This window comes from Labrus bergylta, chromosome 1, assembly GCF_963930695.1.
Source record: "Labrus bergylta chromosome 1, fLabBer1.1, whole genome shotgun sequence".
NCBI classification, from domain to species: domain Eukaryota; kingdom Metazoa; phylum Chordata; class Actinopteri; order Labriformes; family Labridae; genus Labrus; species Labrus bergylta.
Window position 1 is genome coordinate 10825498 of NC_089195.1, and position 20432 is coordinate 10845929.

The following is a 20432-nucleotide window of genomic DNA, read 5'->3' on the forward strand; positions in this document are numbered from 1 at the left end:
ACACTGGCAACATACACTTTTATTATATTACAACAAAACAAAAGGAATTTAAAACTTAACATTTAAACACATTTTTGGAAATAACACTAGTTATCTAAAAACACATTTTCTTTGTAACAATTCTTTTTTTAAACACAGGTCATTTTTTTAATCTCTTACAGCTTTTAGTATAATACTAAACCTTTATTACAGTCTATGAACATAACTTTGGTGACCTTTGGTGAACAGTGCAATGTCTTGGTATAAATTGATAAATAAAAGCTTTACTCATATATAAACAGGCTACATCTGCCCCTGAAGTGAAGAGCTCATTGAAAGATATTGGACCCTTTAAAGCTTCTATGTAAACAGCATTACAAAATGCACAAACAAATAAGAAAAAATACCTACCGGTAAATGAACAGAGGAAAAAAACATTCATTTTCAAACAAGCTGTACATAACATTACCAACAGTTGTTATCTATTAAACAAGTTGCCCTGTTCCTTCTTAAATCACCTGTGTTTGGCAATTACATAGAAACATTGGTTTTAAGGCTTTGTGGCAAAATACAAAAAGATCAATAGTCATCTTAAAACATCAGTGAAGCCCATTACACAACACAGTATATCAAGGAAATACTATTACACACACACACACACACACACACACACACACACACACACACACACACACACACACACACACACACACACACACACACACACACACACACACTTAATCTAAAGATTTGGGCTCATCATTGGACTTCTTCAGGAGGCTGAGCAGGTTCTGGGACATGAAATACGGCCTCTCTGCTGATCCATCGTTGCGCTCCAGATCATCCACTGTGACATGGACAAAAGTGATTGAGAAACATGCATGCTAGTACTTCAGAGTAGTCTTTTTTTCTTGTGCTAATGGTTAGTACATCTTTTACCAGTTTCAAGTTTTCCAGCTGATTAAGATTTAAAGGAGGGCTCCAGCAATTTAAAATAGCACCTCCATTAAATAAGACAGTTAAAGAACATCTTCAAACCAAGCACCCAAGAAGTTTTTCATTTCCTGCTCCTTCCATACTTGGTGTTTTAGGTCATCCATAAGAAAACTTTTGGATAGAGTCCAGTTATACTTTAATTAGAGGTATAAAAATATATACTTTAATTAGTAGTAGCAGTGCTTTTTTAAATAATTATTGTTTCTCTCTTCTCTGAATTTAAGTATTGTCTTGAAATAATCTGGTAACAATACATCTGTAATTTGTAAACTATGATTTGGTTAATTACTTTAGTCCCCATTTTAGTCCCCATACAACACTTCCCATAATGCATTTCATATTGTTTACTAATTGAAATGCTTATTCTACAACAGGGCCACTAATTTATAACCCAAGCTTTACATCAAAAAACTGAAGTCCCAAATTCAAACCTTGTTGGAGTACCCCTTTAAGAAAAAAATCTAAGGCCTGGTTAACTTTGCCAGACTCACCTGCTTCCAAACGCCAAGACACCGTAAAACATGTGTGTAGCCATAACAGAACTACTACAATTAAATGCAACCATTTTTAATTGACATTAACATCCAATAAATACGGAATGTCATCGGTAATTTCAGTGGAAAATCAACTTACATATTTCACAAAGTGACAAACAAGAAAAAAAGTACAAAAGCATCCAGCGATTTAAGATGTTAGTTCAGAGCATTCAGAAGGCCATGTAAACACCATGCAGCACTTAGAGAGAGAGAGAGAGAGAGGGAGAGAGAGGGAGAGAGGGAGAGAGAGAGAGAGAGAGAGAGAGACAAAGAGGACAGGGCCAGAACAAGGCAAGTAGGATCAATGTACAAGTGTGGAGGGCGGGGGGCGGTGGAGTCTGCAGAGAGGTCATGATTCCTGCGTCATGGCAACACAAACACAGGACTTGCACCAGTCCGAAATACCAAGGCAAGTAGGTGGCAATACAATACATGGGATTTCATCTTGGCTCGAGTCTTTACTAGCCCTGAGCCAAGAAATACATAAGACATACACTACTGTATATATACAAGTTCCATAGGAAAAAAAAAAATCCAATATTCATAAAGTATATCAAATATGTCTGTAACCTTTTGGCGTCAGCTGGTATTATTGTAAACAGTGAAGGAGATTCACCATCGTTGATAGAGTTTGTTCTGACTGTAAACACGGTGCTGAGTGGTTCTGTAGTGCATTCATTAACAGGATTCAAACAACAAATATTAGTGACAGTAATCAGGCACAGGTTCAGCACTCACAACGTTCCACAGATCTTCACAATATAAAACCAACACTGTTCTTAAACTGACATAAGAAAGCATGTTTTTTCAAGCTACAGGGATGCACTGGGCTTTTGACCTGCTTTATCCTTCACAACACAACCGAGACCTTCTCCAGCACAACATCACACCACTCTTAAGCAGGCATTGAGACATTTTCAGCTTTTTTTATATGCTGTACATTTAACAGGTCCATATCACATAGTTGTAGGTACAATTTTCATTCGTTATGCTTTATGAGGTTTAACAAGCTTGATTTGTTTTTGCTCTGACATCAAACATCTATTCCTATTCCTGTGATACGGGGGGAGGATTTTCTTCTTTTATTTCCTCTTTCTTTTCTTCAGTCACCTCCTTCTCAGCCTCTACAGATGGAGATGATGCCTTCTCTGTCTTTTCTTCCTGTATCAACTCCTGTTTTTCAGCTTCTTTTTTCACCTCCACCTCCTCTTTCTTTTCAACCTCCTCTATCTGAATCACTTTCTGTTCTTCATTATTTTCCTCTTTCAGATCTTCAGCATCCGCCTTGGTCTGGAGAGGTTGCTCCTCTTCATTGTCCTGCTTAAGTACAGACTGCTGTTTCAGCTGGATCTCTCCATCGGGCTCCTGCTGGAGAGGGGTCTCCTCTTCCACTTTTACCTCATCTGCTTCTTTTGCAGAATCTGCTTGATCAACTCCATCTTCCTCCAGCCCTTTTGCTTTGGAGAGGATCTCATGCAGCTCGGGGGACATAAAGTAAGGCCTTTCAGACGAGCCGTCGTTTCTTTCTAAGTCCTCACCTTTTGCATGTGTGAGGATGTGCAATTTGTGTTTTTGATTGGGTTAATGGGAAATAAGGGGGAAATGAAACCAGGGGAAAAAGGGAATATGTGGAAATAAAGTGAAATTAAAGGGAGAAAAGAGACAAAGAGAAGAATCAGAAACATGTAAGGGGGAAGAAGCAAGCATCTCAAAGGAGAAGTTGTATAAGTGCTTAAAACAGGAAAAGAGAGGAACTTTGCAGGTAGTCTGGATGAATATAAAGGTACTCACAGAAGCAGAGGAACAGTGTGTCCACACACATGGCGTACACGCTGAAGAAGCCATGGGCGATGAGGTACGATCCAACAACAACTGTCTGTGTGCAGAAAATCAGAAAGCATTAACAAAGTTATCAAGGCCTCTGCGGAGGTCTCAAAGCTCTCAGGTGGAATTTGGATCAGATCACATGTTTTCACAACTGTCTCTCACCAGAATCGGCACCCAGTAGTAGTTTAGAGATGGAGCAGCCTCCTCTACTGCTCTGATTCTTCCAGAGAAGAAGAAGAAAGAGAAGATCCCTGCAGAAAAGGAATAATTAAACCAAAGATACAGACAGACCTCTCTCTCTCGTAGATAACAGATACCTTTGGTCTAAAAATAAAAGCTTTCATACCAACAATTCCAATAATAAGGAGCTTCCCAAGGAACAGCAGGAAGTCCGTCACTTTATCTAAAACAGCAACCCTGCAATAAAATGGACACAGTAGTGAGTATGAGAATCTATCAAGCTAAACGACTAGTAGCTTACATTTAGCTTTATTTGTTCAGTTATCATCATGTGAAAACAGATAATGAAACCAGACCTAATAATGTTCCTCATGAGAAGGAAAAAAGCATCTCGAGCTGAAGGACAGAAACTTTTTCCGTAGATGGCAATCTGGGAAATGAAAATATCATTTAAAATCTTAAAACCTGAAGAATTCAACATGCCTGAGACATTGCATCCTTTTAAAGAACTCACCATGATGTATGCATTCCTGTTCAGGAATTTAATACATTTCTCCAGACACCAGAAGCAGCACTTCATGCATTTTAGTATGAATTGCGCACATTTATTCTGAGCACCTGGAGGGTGAGAGTAAGAGTGTTCATGGATTTACAGATGCAGTGATTAACAAACATATAATAATCTAACTGTTTCCTAAATTACACAAGTCGTATGTATGATGAACATGGAGGGGAGTAATATAAGGGATGCAAAGTATCCATATTATAAAAATGTGAAGTTAACACTAAAGTACATTTGTTTATCAGTCTCCTTTTACTGAAGAGAAATCTCCTGACCTTTCAACTTCTGATCCAGGTATTCCAGAAGGACCCTGATGACCTGGACCAGAGACAGGATCAGAGAGCCAAAAGCCAGGGAGCCTGTGTGATATCTGGAGCGGAGGAGGAGCCAGAAGCCAACTGTTAGTATGAAAACTCTCTTTCCTTTTGCAGAATTAGGCTACTGTTTCTAACATACAGATCACTTTAAGTTCCACAAGCTTTAAAATTACACCATTTCAGATAAGTGGACAGATTGGACACATGAATGCAGCTTGAATCTATTACCGGAGGGCTCGCCCCAGTGAGGAGAAGATAGGGTAGGCGGGAATGTCTTCAGGCTTCTTGAAGGCCCAGTAATATGAGGCGAAGGCTCCAGAGAGAGTGACCTGGCCCAGGGCAGTCACAAAGTTGGCACACCAGAAGAAGAGGAAAATGTTGTAGAACTGGAAGAGGATGAGGTATTTGTGGTAGAGGGTCTCCCCACCATAGAAGGCAAACAGGCACTCAGCATCAGGACACTGAGCCGACATGTTGGAGGTGTTGAAGGTCTGAAGGAAATAGCAGAAAGCAGGATTATGTTTTTCATAAAACAAACAATGATAGAACCTTTTACTGTCCAGGTTCAAAGTGACATAATCACAATGTTTCTTCCAAGAAGGTGCCAAATAATAATACATAGTTAAGTAGATATGTTTGCTGATTGGCTGGATAAATAAGCATCTTTAGTCAGATAGTTTAATGTGTCCGTGATATTCAAAAGCATACCTTGGGGTCGCAGATCTCCCTTGAGTACTCACACTCAGAATTGTTGAAGACTTTGTACACCTGCTCGTTAGAGGTGGACAAGAACCTGGTTGGAACTGTCAAGGTGATTTGTTAACAAAGGGAAGAAATATCTGAAGCACAGTTTAGAGTCATCAGGGTCTTTAGTTCGTTGTCCATTGAAATATTTCCCAAACAAGTAACCGCATCGAATGGCACATCACTAGAAGGAGAAGGATGAGGTCATGTTATAAAATAGTTCAGCCTTGAGAAGTAGTATACAGTATGTTAACTGTAAACCTTTTCAGATACTTGCATCTTTTAAACTGACAAGTTGTCATCAAATTAAGGGTTTCATTTTTTATTGTAATGCCTTAGCATGCTTACTGCCTTTAACTATTTTCTACTGAAACTAACACTATAAAGAGGTTCAATAATAAAAACACTAAGTAGTAATGAATTAGAGGTATCATTTTTAGAGTTAAAAAAAAAAGGGCTGGAGAACATAATAACGATTAAGTGTTGTATTTATGTGTTTTGAAAGGATACACAGCAGTGATCGCCCAGTAAGCTATCACCACAGCCAAGAGGACAAAAGTCAGCAAGGGGTAGAAGAGTGATGACATCACATACCCAATGGCTCTGAAAGAGACAACAATCAAATTGTAGTAAAGTTGATACATGGATGTGCTAAATGAACCGCTGCATATTTACACAACCACCAGAAAAATCAGTTTCTTCTTTTGGCAAGATAGTACATCAAATCCAATATTCAGCATAATGTTTGCTATTTTGGGTTTCCATTCATTCCTGTGGGGGATGTTTGGCTGTTCACTGAAAAATGCTCAATAGTGTTCAAAAGCAGGCAGACTACTGTGCCCGTCTGCTGTTTGGTGATACAAGTACACTTCAATGTATTATCAAAGATTTTAGCTGAAAACAGTTTCTGGAATGGCTGCCAACAAGCTGTGAGATTAAACACAAACTGTCCTTGTGTAACCCAAAACACAACAAGGTAGCTTAAAGAGGGACTTGGGTTGGGAATCGGAGGGTTGCTGGTTTCAAGTCCCGGCACGGACCAAGTCCTGAAGTTGGTCTGGTAGCCGGAGAGGTGCCAGTCCACTTACTGAGCACTGCAGAGGTGCACCGAAGGCACCGAACCCCAAAAACTGCTCTGGAGGGCTCGCTGTGGGCAGCCCCCTCACTCCTAGACCCCTCCATTAATGCATGTCCACAGGATCCTATTTGTGCATGTGTGTGTATTTTCGGCCTATGTGTGTGTTCATGTTCATTAGACAGAGTGTAAAATTGAATTTCCCCTCGCGGGATTAATAAAGTATAAATTATAAATGATTATTATAATAAATCAAGAACAGTTTTGTTGTAAAGGACCGATCATTATAGCTTTAAAATATGTCAGCAGATCAATCTTCTTAGACAGATCGATCCTGCAGAATGTCAGTTAAGGATATAAAAGAGAGACTGACCTGCTGGCCTCTTTGATGAGGGCGATGGCAATAAGGATTCTCTTCCTGAGGAAGATGAGTAGCAGGATGATGATGACCTCCACAATAGCCAAGATGATCACTGTGAAAAGGTGAAGGTGTTTGATTACAGGATTCATAAAATGTAACACAGACATGCATCAAAGAATTCAAGTTTGTTTGAACGTACTGAAGGCCAGCCATGTCTGTCTGATCTGCAGATACACAGAGAAGTCTGTCTGCACGCCCAGGTCACGGATAGTAACGTCAGCACCCGGTTCTCCCTTCAGACTCGCAAATTCCATGTAACAATGGAAAATCCCTAAAAGAACAGTTCAGATATTTAGAAGATCTTCCTTTTAATTAAGCTGATTTGAACTTCATCACTTCCTGAGGCTGAAGACCTACCGTATCCGATGACAAGAATAACCAGGACAATCATGACCCAGACCATGATGCCAGCTAAGTATCTCAGCAGGACGATGAAAATCAAGCTCACGACCATGGCGATCACCAGGCCGCTGGAGAGGGTGGATACAGCAAATGATTGAACACAGCGACAGTTAACAACAGAGTCAACAGATGCAGTAAAGTTCTGCTTTCAAAATGATCAGTTAGCAGAGGTTTGTTTTTAAAACTTGGCAGTCATTAATTTATCTTTATTTATTTATATTTATTAATTTATATGTACTGTTTTCTTTTGACCTAAAACATTTTGTCATGTGTAACACTGTTTTGTTCCTTTACTGTCACTAAGGAGAGGAAGGACTTACAGCACTATCCAGTACCAAGACTGAGTGTAATCCTCAAAGATTCTCATGGCCACCTCGCGAGCTTCAAGAAACACATTTGATTTCCTGTAACAAAAACAAAAAGAACATCACTTTCCAAACATAGCACAGTGGACAGCATCTGCCATGTTAGGAGTCTCTAAGCAGACAGAACTGAGTAAGTTTGCTGCATCATCTACGGTAATAGCATGCAAAGAGAAGTACAGCCTCCAGAAGCCTTGAGCAGAACCAAAGCAGGCATATGCTGCAGCAAATATCTAACAGAGTGTTTTATATATGGGCCCAATAAGAGAAAAGCATAACCCAAAGGGGTTACATTTACAGTGCTAGATTGACAATTCAATGGTATTCATTGCCACTTTCAAAGATACATTAAATGATTTGTTGTTTCAGCACTATTTTCAGCAAGAAGTTACTGAACACTGTATATTTTACAACCGCTGATTTATCAAACTAATCTCACATATATCACAAGAATTGTATGATCATTTCAGACTCTGTTTCTAACTTTTGCTGTGCTTAACACAGAGACGGATGCTCTTTGTTCTTACAGTATTTATACACTTTGTATGTATGTGTTGCAATAGAAGTGGACTCACTTGGATGCCTCCAGCACATCTGTGGCATTGACATTGAATCCCTGTCCAGCATCAATGGTGGTCTCGTTGCCCACCACCACCACACCGCCTTTCAATGTTCCCAGAGCAGGAAGGCAGCGACGCGTGACTGTGCAGGGAGGACATGATCCGTTTATATAGTTCATCAGTTATGGTTATCAGTTTCACACAGAAACATCAGACCTTTGGACAAAGAAGCTTGTAATGTGATTGAACATGTAATGTGTTTTCTGGGACGAAGCGCAAGTTTCTCACTTACAGGCTTTACTCGGCATCAGCATGGCGGGACACAAGCCATCCCTCAGGAGCTCAGGAGGACTCTGAATCATGTATGAGCAGAAATTAATTTAATCTGCATTTCACAGCATTACTTTTAGCATATTTAATTAATAATAATTAATAATTATGAATAATTTCACTCGTCGTGTACTTACCAATTTGGCAAAGTCCACTCCATCTTTACAGTACTGTTGGTAGTACTCGCGGTCTTCTTTGCCCCCTAACTTGGCCTTTACCAGAGTTAGATGTCGGTCAGGACAGCTTTCTACACATAACTGGAAACGAACAGATACAATTAACGGTGACAATTTTGTGTGTAATGAATGAGGAAAATATTGTGATGAAAATAAATGAAGAACTGATATTGTTTCTGACCTGTGTGGTGGGACACTGGAACTCCAGCAGCACCAGAGGACTGGCACATTTCAGGATGTTGAAGTATAAAAGAAGAGGCTTCTTCCTGTTGTTTTAAGAGCAATACAACAAAAAATATTATTTGGCCGTGGAACACAAATAAATATCTTAAAGTCTCATGTGAGGGGAAACAGATCAGTGTTATGCAGTAGTGTAAATAATACACTGACTAGTCTGCATGTCAAAGGTTTCTAAGCAAACACACTAAAGACATCATGTTTATATTGTCAGCTGACTCACTCCAGAGGTGTTCCAGCTTGTCCACAGAATTGCCCCCTGCTGTCTGTGGGGTAGATGACTTTCCTGGGGTCACCCTGAGACCAGGCTGCATGGAGAATAATCAGAATCATTTCAAACGTGAACATTAGATCAACAAAAAATGACAAGTGCTACACAGTCACATGTTGCTCTTGTGTATCTTCTTATGAATACTTAATCAAATAAATGTATTGTATTCTGACACCTCTATGAATGATGGGATCTCTTCGATGGTAAAACACAACATTTAGATAAAACGTGGATTGAATGATAAATGGTAAATGGATTTGAGCTCGTAGCGCTTTCCTCTTCTTCTGACTAGCGCTCTTACACTGCAGGTCACATCAACACATTCACACCCGTTCATTCGCTGATGGCAGAAGTTTCTATTAAAGTGACCATCCGAAGTAAATAATCCCATTCATAAACGTTCATACGTCACAGACAAGGCTAGGGGATATGTGTCTTGCCAAAGGACACATCAGACATGTGGCTGCAGGAGCTGGGGATCAAAACCCCAACCTTCTGGTTCAGAGACTACTGACTCTACCAACTGAGCCACAGCCGCCCATCATTCATCAAGAAAATAAATGCAGGACGATTCTGTCATCATGGTAATGAGGGGAGGTTGTTATCTGGGGCAGCAAGCAAAAAGGTCCAATGGGAAAACTATGAGAAGGAGGTCAGCCAGTTAAGAATACACAAAAAACTACTAAAACCCAATTACAACAATGATCAATTATAAGAGAACAGATAGTGAACATTTAGCCTACGGTTATAATCTGACATATTTACATTTTTATGTTCATTAATGTGCACTTTCCCTATTTTAAATAAATAAATAATAAAATATTATCAGTGTTGTGATGGACTTCAGAATCAAGTTAGCGTCAGACATCGCCTACATTTAATTGATCACTCCAAAGATTGGGAGCAAAAACCAAACAAAGTATAAATCGGCCCTCGACTGCCTCAACCGGAGTATTTGCATAAGGTTCATCCATCTACCCATCAGCTACAGTCTTACACTGATATGGCCTTTGGGAGGGTCTGCAAAATGTAATGGGCCTCCAGCAGTTGGCTAGAGGTCCTCTTTTGCAAACGTTAGCAATAGAGGACTGCTGGTGATGCCTTAGTATACGTCCAACTTGAAAAGTAGGAATGGATTTGGTGTTTGGAAGCGACAATTATTAAGAGACTGTGAGCTGCACTTGCAGGCAGATGTCTGTTACAGAGAAATGACCGCCTATTGGTTACATAATGGGGGATTGTGTTCCGTCTCATTGCTTTCCATGTTGCCTGTTTCCCCCCACTCAGCCAATTCCCTGCTGAAATTCTTGTGAATGATACTACTTAGATTACAAATGGACAAAATAACATTTCCGATACCGAAATACCTGTTCATAAGTCGACAGATTCAGCATTTTTATGCAAAGTTTAGTATGTACAGATTTAGAGTATTGTCTCAAAGCAAAATAGTTCATTCCTAATCTATTCTTTATTCAGCTAACAACTTTACTTCACTATTAATCAGGGATCACTATAGAAATAAAGTAAATAGCAACATTACAATTACGGTATGTAATTAGACAAACTAAAATGATCTGATTATGCTGGGGGTCAGAGTCTTTGTGTCCCGCCTCTTTTTTCTCTCCACACAGACTGTTTTCCAAAACACAGCCAATCAATCCTGAAATGCTATGCGGACAATTCATCTCCGATTTCACTGATACCAGAAGTTGTCTGACGCCATACATCAGGTCATTTGTCGACATATACTGTATTTATATGTAAAGAGATTATTGATCTCTTTAGCGAAAAAACCATGGGGTGGCAAAGGGGTGGCATAGAGATTTTAAAGGGTGGCAGAAATAAACGCTGATCAGCCGGTATTTCAGTTTCTTGTTTGTGTGGGTAAAGACATCAGAATCCCTACAGTCCTCTGACTCAGTTCACTTTAAATGGATGTAAGGCATTTATTAACAATTCTGTCTGTCTACTTTTTTAGTTAACAAATCTACTGAACTACAGGACAGTCCAAGATGTAAACATACACATATACAAATACACAACATACTGGCCATTACTTCTAAAATCTCAAACATATAGGCTAGGTGTAACTTATTGAAATAAAAATATGTAGCCTATGCTCATTATATATGCACACTATTGATGACAAATAGTTTACATCATCTTACCACACAATCCACTTTTTCATTGATTAGAACTGTTTACAGTAGTGCTTTTTGAGGGTCTTGAACCTCAATATGGGGAGTTACATCCTTCCAAAGTGAATGATCTGGCTATTAAACCTCTGCGTTGATATTTTTATGCACTTTTATGCGGCACAGAGACGCAAACAGCAAGGTGCGATAAGTGTCATTTGTGCTGCATTCACTTGCGCTTGTAAATCGGAGTTTCACTCTTACAATTTGTTTTATATAAGCCACAAATGTTGGGGTGGCAAGGCATGGGGTAACATTTGCCACCCTTCTAGATCCGCCCCTGATGCCATGTGATATATTTTAATAGTGATGGTCTTAAATATAAACGCATTAATAATTTACACAGTAAAACAGCAGGGCTCATCTAAAATCTGGTGCTTAACGAAACAAGAAGTGAAGAATCAATCTTACCGACAATACCGACTGCAAAGTACCCAAACAAGGCTAAGATGAAAAGAATACAACAGAGGATATCTGTGCAGCTCCTGAGGAGAGGAGAGGAGAGGAGAGGAGAGGAGAGGAGAGGAGAGGAGGGAAACATGGTTATTTGTGTCCTGTTCAACAGAAAGAAAATCATCTAAAATTAGCAACTGAAACACATCTCACCTGTTGTAAATCGGTCCTTTGAAGGTTGGGTCAAACTTCCTCGACTCTCCTGGGGATAAAAAGACACATGTGTTAATGTTTCCTACTATCCAACAACCTTTGAGACTTATGACTAGAATACATTGCATATTTTAAAAATAATTCATCAAAAACTAGAGACTGAACTTTATTTATTCTTTGAACCACCACCTACTGGTAGCTGTTAATGCCAATTCATTTTTTGGGAATGAAAACCATCTGAGAGATTCAATATTTAAAAGCCTTAATTATACTATGGAATTTATCATCATAAAATATTAATGTTACAATTATCCTCATAGCATAACTTCTATCGTAATGCATCAGACATTAAATAAATTAGGTTGGCAAGAGCTTTGATGCATTTTTTATCTTCTCATTGGTGTAAAACAAAAAAAGCATTTATCATCATACAGTTTCACAAAATGATTATTAAATTAAAATAATGAACATCCAGTCCAGGCTGTTGACTGTCTTTGCTGTTATTAAATGTTTTTTTGTTGTTGTTGGCCAATATATTTTCTCTTAAATCATCATTCAATTTCATCTACGGAATTCTAGAAATACTCTTTTAAATGTGAAGGATGTGCGTACTCTAAATGTCACCATTGACACAGACAAAAGAAAAGACATCCCCCAGAACAAAAGGATTCTTCTGACAACCCTGGCAACCCACAAAATGGCTCCCCGTCGACTGTGGGCTCCCTGTGGACATGGCCAGCAACCATGGAAACACCTCAGAAAAGGCAGCAGAGAAACACATCGACCACGCCTGCTCTGCCTACAGTGAGATCATCATGAGCTAATGCTGCGCTGGTCAAATTGGGTTTGACTTTTGAGATGTCTCTCCGTTACACCTTGATACTTAACACAGGAAATCAGCTTGACTTAAATACAGCGAACCGTCTCCTTTTACGACATCATCTCTAAAAATTACACGGCCTACTGCTGTTACACAACATGTCACATAAGTGTCTCTGACGCAGCCTGTATGACAACTCACTTGGTGATATACATGTTCTTTAAATACACAAACAGAGAGCTAGAGGCAAACCCAGCTGCTTTTTTTTCACAGTCTAGTGTTTACATGTACAATATCTGCGACAACAAACACTGCAGATACACACACAAATGAACAGGAAATACTAACACTCACTGCATGTCACAACACCTTGTATATTACAGTATAGTGTTTTTGTTGTTTGGAATATTTGTCTAAAATCTGCCAATTTAACTTAAATAATGATTCAACTAAGTAAATGCAGTGGTAGGATCATACAAATATCTAAACACAGCCAACAAGACGAGTAAGACATTTTAGGAAATGGACGTTTTTACTTTCTTTGTTTTCTCACTGATAGTTTAACAAGCCAACAACATATGACTCAGTAAAAAAAAAATCATAAATCCAGCCCAGACAGACTGTTACAGTACCTTGTCTTTTGGATTTTGTCATTCTGTCGTTATTTCTCTCTCAGTTTTCCATATGGATGGTTTTATAGACTTCACAGTGTGCTGTGTGTGTGGCAGCTGTTTCTTTCCTTCCTGTAAGCAGTTGTTGTCAACCAATTTCAAATTCTTGACTTCCTTATTTTAGTGTACTCAAAGCTCTGCCTTCACCCCCTGTTCCCTCTACCTCTCTCTTAGCTCAGCTCTTGTCAAGGGAATTGCAGCAGAAACTCTACTGATGGGGGAATTGAGAGAGGAGCAGCAGAAAGCGACCGACTTTGTGGTGCCTGTGAACCTGCTGTTGCTAAATAAAAGGTTCAAATGAGGATTTGACTCCGCCATGTAAACAATTATCTTAGCCTCCATCTTAACACCCTCTAAGTCATCATGATTTACTGTTTTCATTCTCGCTGTTGTTCCTCCCTACAGATCATCTGCACTCTGACCTGGCAAGATTCACATGGCAAAAAAAAAAACGACATTTCTCATAAAAACAGCACTTGGAAAAAAAAAAATAGAACAGTTTAAAACACATCTGCTGTGCAGTAATGCTCCCATCCAGTTCAATGTCTAGCCTTCTCTCAGCTTCCTGTTTCTACTTTAAACAAACCCTCATTTGAAGCGCCTTCATATTCTAACTTCACTGCATCAACACTGTACAAAACAATAAACCATGTTTTCTATAGACAGTTACATGCTTTGTTATGACAATGCTTTGATTAAGATGCATGTGTGTGTCTCTGACGTAATCAAGGGGGTGTGCATCAGATATGAGACTGCGAGATATATCTGCCCACCTCAGCTGCCATGTAACAGAATGCCTGCATGCCACCACACGAAATACAACCCTAACCACACACGTGCCTGATACACAGAGCCATGCCCTTGCAAACTCAACCTTGTTCTTCTTAAGAATCCCAGACCCTCAATTTGAGCTTGGGCTGAACTGACAGTGGATTTTTAAGGAAAAGTAAGACGAGTAAGACATTTTAGGAAATGGACGTTTTTACTTCCTTTGTTTTCTCACTGACAGTTTAACAAGCAAACAGAAGTCTACCACTCTCTCATCATTTACATACAAAGTACCAAGAACAGACAGTATTCTTAGATTTGCCTATATAAGCTTGGCATGTAAGAAGGAAACAGAGGTGTGAGCTAACCAGGATCTACTCGAATAGAACAGAAATTGAATACCAGTGTGTCCTATACTCATTAATTATAAGTGACTTCATGACTTTAATCCATACAGAAACTGGACAGAAATACTCCACTTTTAGTCCTTGGATGTTAAAATAAAAGTCAAACTCAAACATGGAACTCAACGTTAACTTACTACTACACCTTTGAATACCTGACACTTCTGTAAAGTTTAATTTCACCCGGCATCCCCAAACACAACTGATCTTTTGTCCTTCCTCTTCCTCTAAAGCTTTGCAGTAGACAATATAAAAAAATATATTGTGTCCCCCCCCTCCCACACACACACACACACACTTTTCAACTTTCCTTGTACTTGTTCCTTGTCACACTGAAAGTCTGTTTTCCATCAGCTATTCATTTGTGGGGCCATCTGCGACTGTGAGAGACACATCTCTATTGGAGCTAAAGAAAGACACAGCTCTTTGCCCGCTTTGTGCCATAAAACAATCTCTGATTGTGCTGAAAAGCTTTCAAGCAGACTGGTGTAAAAACTTCCAACTGTCTTGTTAATTGTCTCGTTTGTTTATGTAGTCAGCAAAACAAACGTGGTTAAGTTGTGTTAATTATGGAGGCAGAGAACGGCCACTGTTGAACTTATTTCAAAGCTGTTACCTAACTATAGCTTCTTATCATAATGAGTGAATTTATCTCGTTATCTCAAGAAATAAAAGATTTATCAAGATATAATTTTAAAATATAAAAGAACAATTTTGGTTTTGGATTTAGCAGTTCACAAACAGTGTGTGTGGGGGGGGGGGGGGGGTCCAGGATCCAACCAGGATCTATAGTAACACGCATATGACTGCTTTAATTCTTTAGAGATGTGTGGTTAAATACATAGTGTGTGGTTAAATACATTTTCCAAGAACTATTGAATATGCTGAGTGGAGGAGCTGAGGTACTAACTGCCAATCATGTGATTAAGAGCTGCTCTACCTCTGAGCTTTGGGTGTGGTGTGGGTGTGTGAGGGCAGTATGTGAGGACAGGACGTGAGGGCAGTACACAGGGAAAACCTTCCAAGTCAATATGAGTGAAAATAAACATTTCAAATACATTTTTCATTTAGTGGTCTGGTTTAGTGCCTGGCTGATATGGGATTTTTTGGGCCTATACAGATATCAATATTGAGGGAGAGAAAAACTCTGATACCAATGAATTGGCCAATTTCTTTCTTAGATCTATAGAAATAGGTAGATTTAGATATACACGTTTATTGCATTGAGCCCTCAAATGCCGTTATCAAACATTTGTGGAAAAGATATACAGTATAACGTAGACAAGGAAAGTAACTGTGAATGGACGAGCATCGCCGCTTGACACTCTGGAGGGTGAAAATGCTTGTAATCCATATAACACAATCTGAGAACTGCTAGTATAATACAAGGATACTCAACTGAAATGCTATTTTTTTTTCCCAAGATTTATTTTTGGGCTTTTTGTGTATTTAACGGAGAGATAGGACACTAGATAGAGCTGGAAATCAGGGAGAGAGAGAGTGGGGAATGACATGCGGGAAAGGAGCCACAGGTGGGAAAACATGAATTGCTATTTAACTGGTAAAAAAATCTAGTAATATTGGTGCACATCTGCAATAATATTAGCAGATATCGATACTGGATATGTTAATATTGGCCAATATTTTTCTGTCAGACTCCTTTATCCAAGGTGACTAAGCTTTTTTATCTGATGGTTTACAGTTGATCGTCAATATAGTGAAGTAAAGCTCTGTTTGTGTCGGAACAGGGATATATTTATTTTTCAGTAAATTATGGAATATGACGATAATGGGTAGCTAAATGTGTTGGTCAAAAGAATTATGAGAGAATGTTTGAGATCCTCTGTCAAAACTGCTAATAGAAAATTTGGTTGTCAATTCCAGTCAATTTGAGTGAAGTTGGGCTGAAGTACAATAACTCATTTCTAATTTGTAAATTTCAGATATTGGGTAAGGTCGAACGCTGAATTTCCAGGGCACCGATGGGCCAGGTCCCTGATTTTGATCTTATTCAAGTATAACCTTTTGAAATGGTTATTAATAAAAAAGAAAAGATGTGAACATTTTCTTGCTTGGGTTGCCTGGGTACCTCAGGTTGCTCCTGAAATCATGACAGTGAAACCCAAACGGTACCAAACAGATCATCTCATTCTGCACTCAAAACTTTGGTGAGAAATAAATCTGTCAAAGGAACTTCAAGCTGTTCTAGACAGTATAGAGCCACATCATAGAATATTGGTCCTTGTTTGAAAAATAAATCCTCAAGTGGAGTAATACGGTAACTTCTGATATTATAGCAGGAAGTAATGATGTCATGATATGATTCACTAATGGGCCCAGAGGGGTTATCAGATGAACCCTTTCATGGCTACCTTAATGGTTTAGTGGGTAATGTGGCTTTGTGTGTGTGTGTGTGCATGTTTGAGTGTACACATGCACTGTACATGCAAACATGCACATAAACTGAGTACATTCTGTCTTCCTTGTTTCTATCCCTCCCATGTTTTTTTCTTTCTATATAGGGCATATAAAAATAGATGCTTCATATGTGACTTGATAGAATCCCATTAAGTCCTGCCGTATAGCAGCTGTTACTTATTTAGTTAGCCAATTTTCTTAAAATCTGTTTGACAGCAAATAACAAAGCTGACAACCATACAATTTCAAAGAAAGGAGGAAATTATCAAAGTCGCTGTTTGCTGACACTTATAAAACCGATAACTATTGGTTAAGATCAGTCTCTCACTTTTCCACCACTGCTTGGATCAGACAGCAGTGCTGTCTAATTTTCCCAAAATGCCAGTCAAAGTCCATATGACAAGAGCTCATTCTGAAATGTATTGCTCAAGTGTGCTGTCCTCATATGTGTGTGTGGTAATGCTTCTGAGTGTTTGCCAGCTTGATATTGACAGGAAGCCTCACGACTTTGTCTGCTGAGTGGGTAGAGCAAGTGAGGCTGAACACAAGCCAGGCTGTGCAGGCTGCAGCCTGCCTGCCTGCACAGCAGCCTAGACACAAGACAGTGTAGAAGTAACAATGGTAGACAAAATGGGATTGCTCACAGGTCAAACTCGGCATATAAAAAAGTTATTTAAAAATACTGGTAAGCTGAAATGTGTGTTGAGTCTTTGTATTGCCTTTGTCGGCTTTAAAGGAGTTGTGGTTTTTGACCTTTTGGCCTTCATGGGGGAGGAGAGCTGAGAGAATGGAGCTGTTTTTATGGTGACAGGAAAGCATCAAGGAAATACTCCACAGTGGGAGCTCCATCGAGTGACTTGAAGAGGATGTGCATTGCACAGTGGGTGTTGGCAACTGGGAACATCTTACATTGTGAAAGACATTCCAACTCAACAATCAGACAGATTATTGCTGTCTTTCCAGACGTCCCATGAGGAATGTGGTTTGATTTAAGAAACCTATGGTTAACCTCTAATGTAACATTACTGACTTAAAGTATTAAAGCGAACGTAACACACGCTTTGGAAACTTCATGACTCAACACATGAGCAACAACCCAGCCAAAAATCACGTGTGACACATATAATAATCAGCAGTGAGTCACTCCTTTGGCTATGATCATGAATATTCCATATGTCAGAGTCTGTGATCACAAAAAGCATCTGAAGTTATGGTCTTTGTATGTTTGTGTGAGTATTTGTGGATGAAATTACCTACGACAACATACAAAACAACAGATGTTTATTGAGCCCATTTGGGAAACTAAATAAACCAGATAGACATTCTCCTGTCTCCAGACCACTTTTCTCACCTGTTCATCTACCTATATGGGTATTCAATATTGTTGTTGATCAATTCGCATCCATATCTTGACATTTGAGTACAAAGTATTGCGATTCTACATATTGTTAGAAATATTCATAAGGTCTGCCCTCTGCAGGTTTAGGGTTATTGCAATGTAATTGTTCTATTGGCTGACGGGATGTTTGGTGACGTATGTGGTGACAGTCTATGGTACTAGCGTTTTACTTAAAACTAACCATGAAGGAGTCATTGCCCACGACTTAATGAACTAGCTAAATTTGCTAATCACGATGTTGCGGCTGTGTGTAACTAACGACACGAAGGAGCGAATGGGCGTGTCTTATCCCCCCCCCCCCCCCCCCCAGCCCCCAGCCCCCCTCCCCCCGGTCAATATTGATACGTTGATATTCAAATGGCATTTTTTGAAATTCCAAGGTAGATGCACTTTGGCCTAAACTCATTTAATGTGTTTCTACCCTGTCTGCATATAAATCTAATAGATCCTGTCAAGACAGAAGTCTTCTGAATGTCTTATTTTATCTGCAACATTTTACTTTATTGAGAAAAAGGAAGACAGATTAAGATTTAAAAAATGGATTAATCTGTGTCATTTGAAGCTAGGTTTGGTTTTAATAGTCTGTGAGAATAACACAAATAAGCCAAATACTGCCACCCATTCACAACATGATACACTCGTTCATTGTCAATTGTAAAATGTAAACACTTCTCTTCTGGCGTTTTAGCATGATAAGTGAGAAAAACGCGTCCATAGAGGATGAATCTGACTCCAGATCTGCGTTAGACCCATGAGGTCCACACCCATCCATCCCCTTGCAGTCATTGTTTCCATTTCTTCGACCCGTTACAGAAAATGAAAGAAAGAAGATAAATTAGTCAACATAAACCTTGTTCTTACCGTATTTAGGGTCCGGGGTTTTCTCCTCCAGCTCCATTCTCACACTCTGCTCGGCTCCTTGCTTGCTAATCAGACTTTAGACAGGACAGTTACCATGGAAATGTCGAGGAAAAAACATCAATAACACTGACGGACTGAAAGGCTCCACAGGAGAGAGAGAGGGAGAGGGAGAGAGAGAGAGAGAGAGAGAGAGAGAGAGAGGAGCCATATGGATACAAGCCAAAGTATAGCACAGCACATTCCAGTCTACCAGAGAACTGACCAATGACTGAAGGACGCCGGGTGACTGACAGCTACGACAGCCAATCAGAGTGTGGCTGGACAAAAACGTTTGGCTCGCCGTTACTTCTACGGAATGTGAAGTAATGTGAAGTAATGAATTTAATGTTGGTTATATTTATAAAGTACGGGCTCAATGTTTCTTTTACTTTAAGTTTTAGCGTGAAGTGAAAGCACACCCTATAAATAGAGGCTCGATATTTACTCAAATAATAACATTTTGAGTAAATAGGTTTTTTAAAATGCCTTTTCTTATTTCTAGCCTAACTTTAATAGTGAAAACATTGTTCTTTACCTCATGATATGACCTACAGTTTTCATTTTTCTATTCGATACCATTCATCCCTGTGAAGACACTCTTACAGCTGTCTTTTATAATATTCTTTGTTTGTTTGCTTGTTTTTTGTCGTTACCTTCTTTGCTTTTACATCTGGTTTATATCTTAATTGTTTGTATCTGTTTTCTAATGGACTCTGAGTCTGTCAATAAAGATGATGAGGATGATGATGAGGAATTAGATCACTTTATTCTGTTCCCTTACTAATCAATGGGTAACCAATGGGAAAACTTAGCCTACAGCCTCTTAGTAGGCTACTAATTATAGGCCTATTTGTCAAATGTAGACATAAACTACTAGACTATGTATGATATTATTATTATCATTATTAATAGTACATTATTATAATTATTAGTAGAAGTTCTGGTATCAGTTGGAGCAAGTTGTATTAGTAATATTAAGTGTTGTAAATTATATATGAAGACTGTGCTGGACTTGTATGTGATCATTGGAACATACTGCAAAAAGTAATGTTAGAAAGCAAAACAAAAGAGAAATATATTTTTGGAAATCCATGCCGATTAAAAAATCTGGATAGCATGACACGCCCTCTGGCCATCAGGTCTTCTGTTTCTTAACTGGACTGAATTATATTGAGAGGGGTTCCATAATACTTTGTCTTATACTTTATTTGAGGTGCAATAACAAAAAAAAAATTATAAAGGAACCCCAGTGCAAAACCACCACTAAGAAATGATG

At 39.0% G+C, this 20432-nt stretch overlaps 1 protein-coding gene across 3 annotated transcripts; it reads right to left on the reverse strand.

Annotated features, from left to right (window-relative positions):
* Position 1: 1 nt before the first annotated feature.
* slc44a2 (solute carrier family 44 member 2 (CTL2 blood group)) lies at positions 2–19291 on the reverse strand. Of its 3 annotated transcripts, none has more exons than XM_065953732.1 (22): positions 19118–19291; positions 11777–11825; positions 11582–11655; positions 8928–9012; positions 8649–8733; positions 8429–8548; positions 8254–8314; positions 7977–8103; positions 7360–7443; positions 6995–7107; positions 6777–6908; positions 6590–6689; positions 5652–5744; positions 5106–5190; positions 4626–4888; positions 4356–4450; positions 4033–4136; positions 3875–3948; positions 3685–3755; positions 3501–3589; positions 3303–3387; positions 2–826 (listed from the first exon to the last, which is right to left on the reverse strand). In XM_065953732.1, the coding sequence occupies exons 1-22, from the start codon at positions 19152–19154 to the stop codon at positions 717–719; spliced, it is 2136 nt and encodes a 711-aa protein (XP_065809804.1). In that variant the 5' UTR covers positions 19155–19291; the 3' UTR covers positions 2–716. The 3 variants fall into 3 exon arrangements, with proteins under 3 accessions (XP_065809804.1, XP_065809792.1, XP_065809797.1); XM_065953720.1 differs by lacking the exon at positions 2–826 and adding an exon at positions 1527–3049; XM_065953725.1 differs by lacking the exons at positions 2–826; positions 19118–19291 and adding exons at positions 1527–3049; positions 13229–13381.
* Between the last annotated feature and the right edge of the window lie 1141 nt (positions 19292–20432).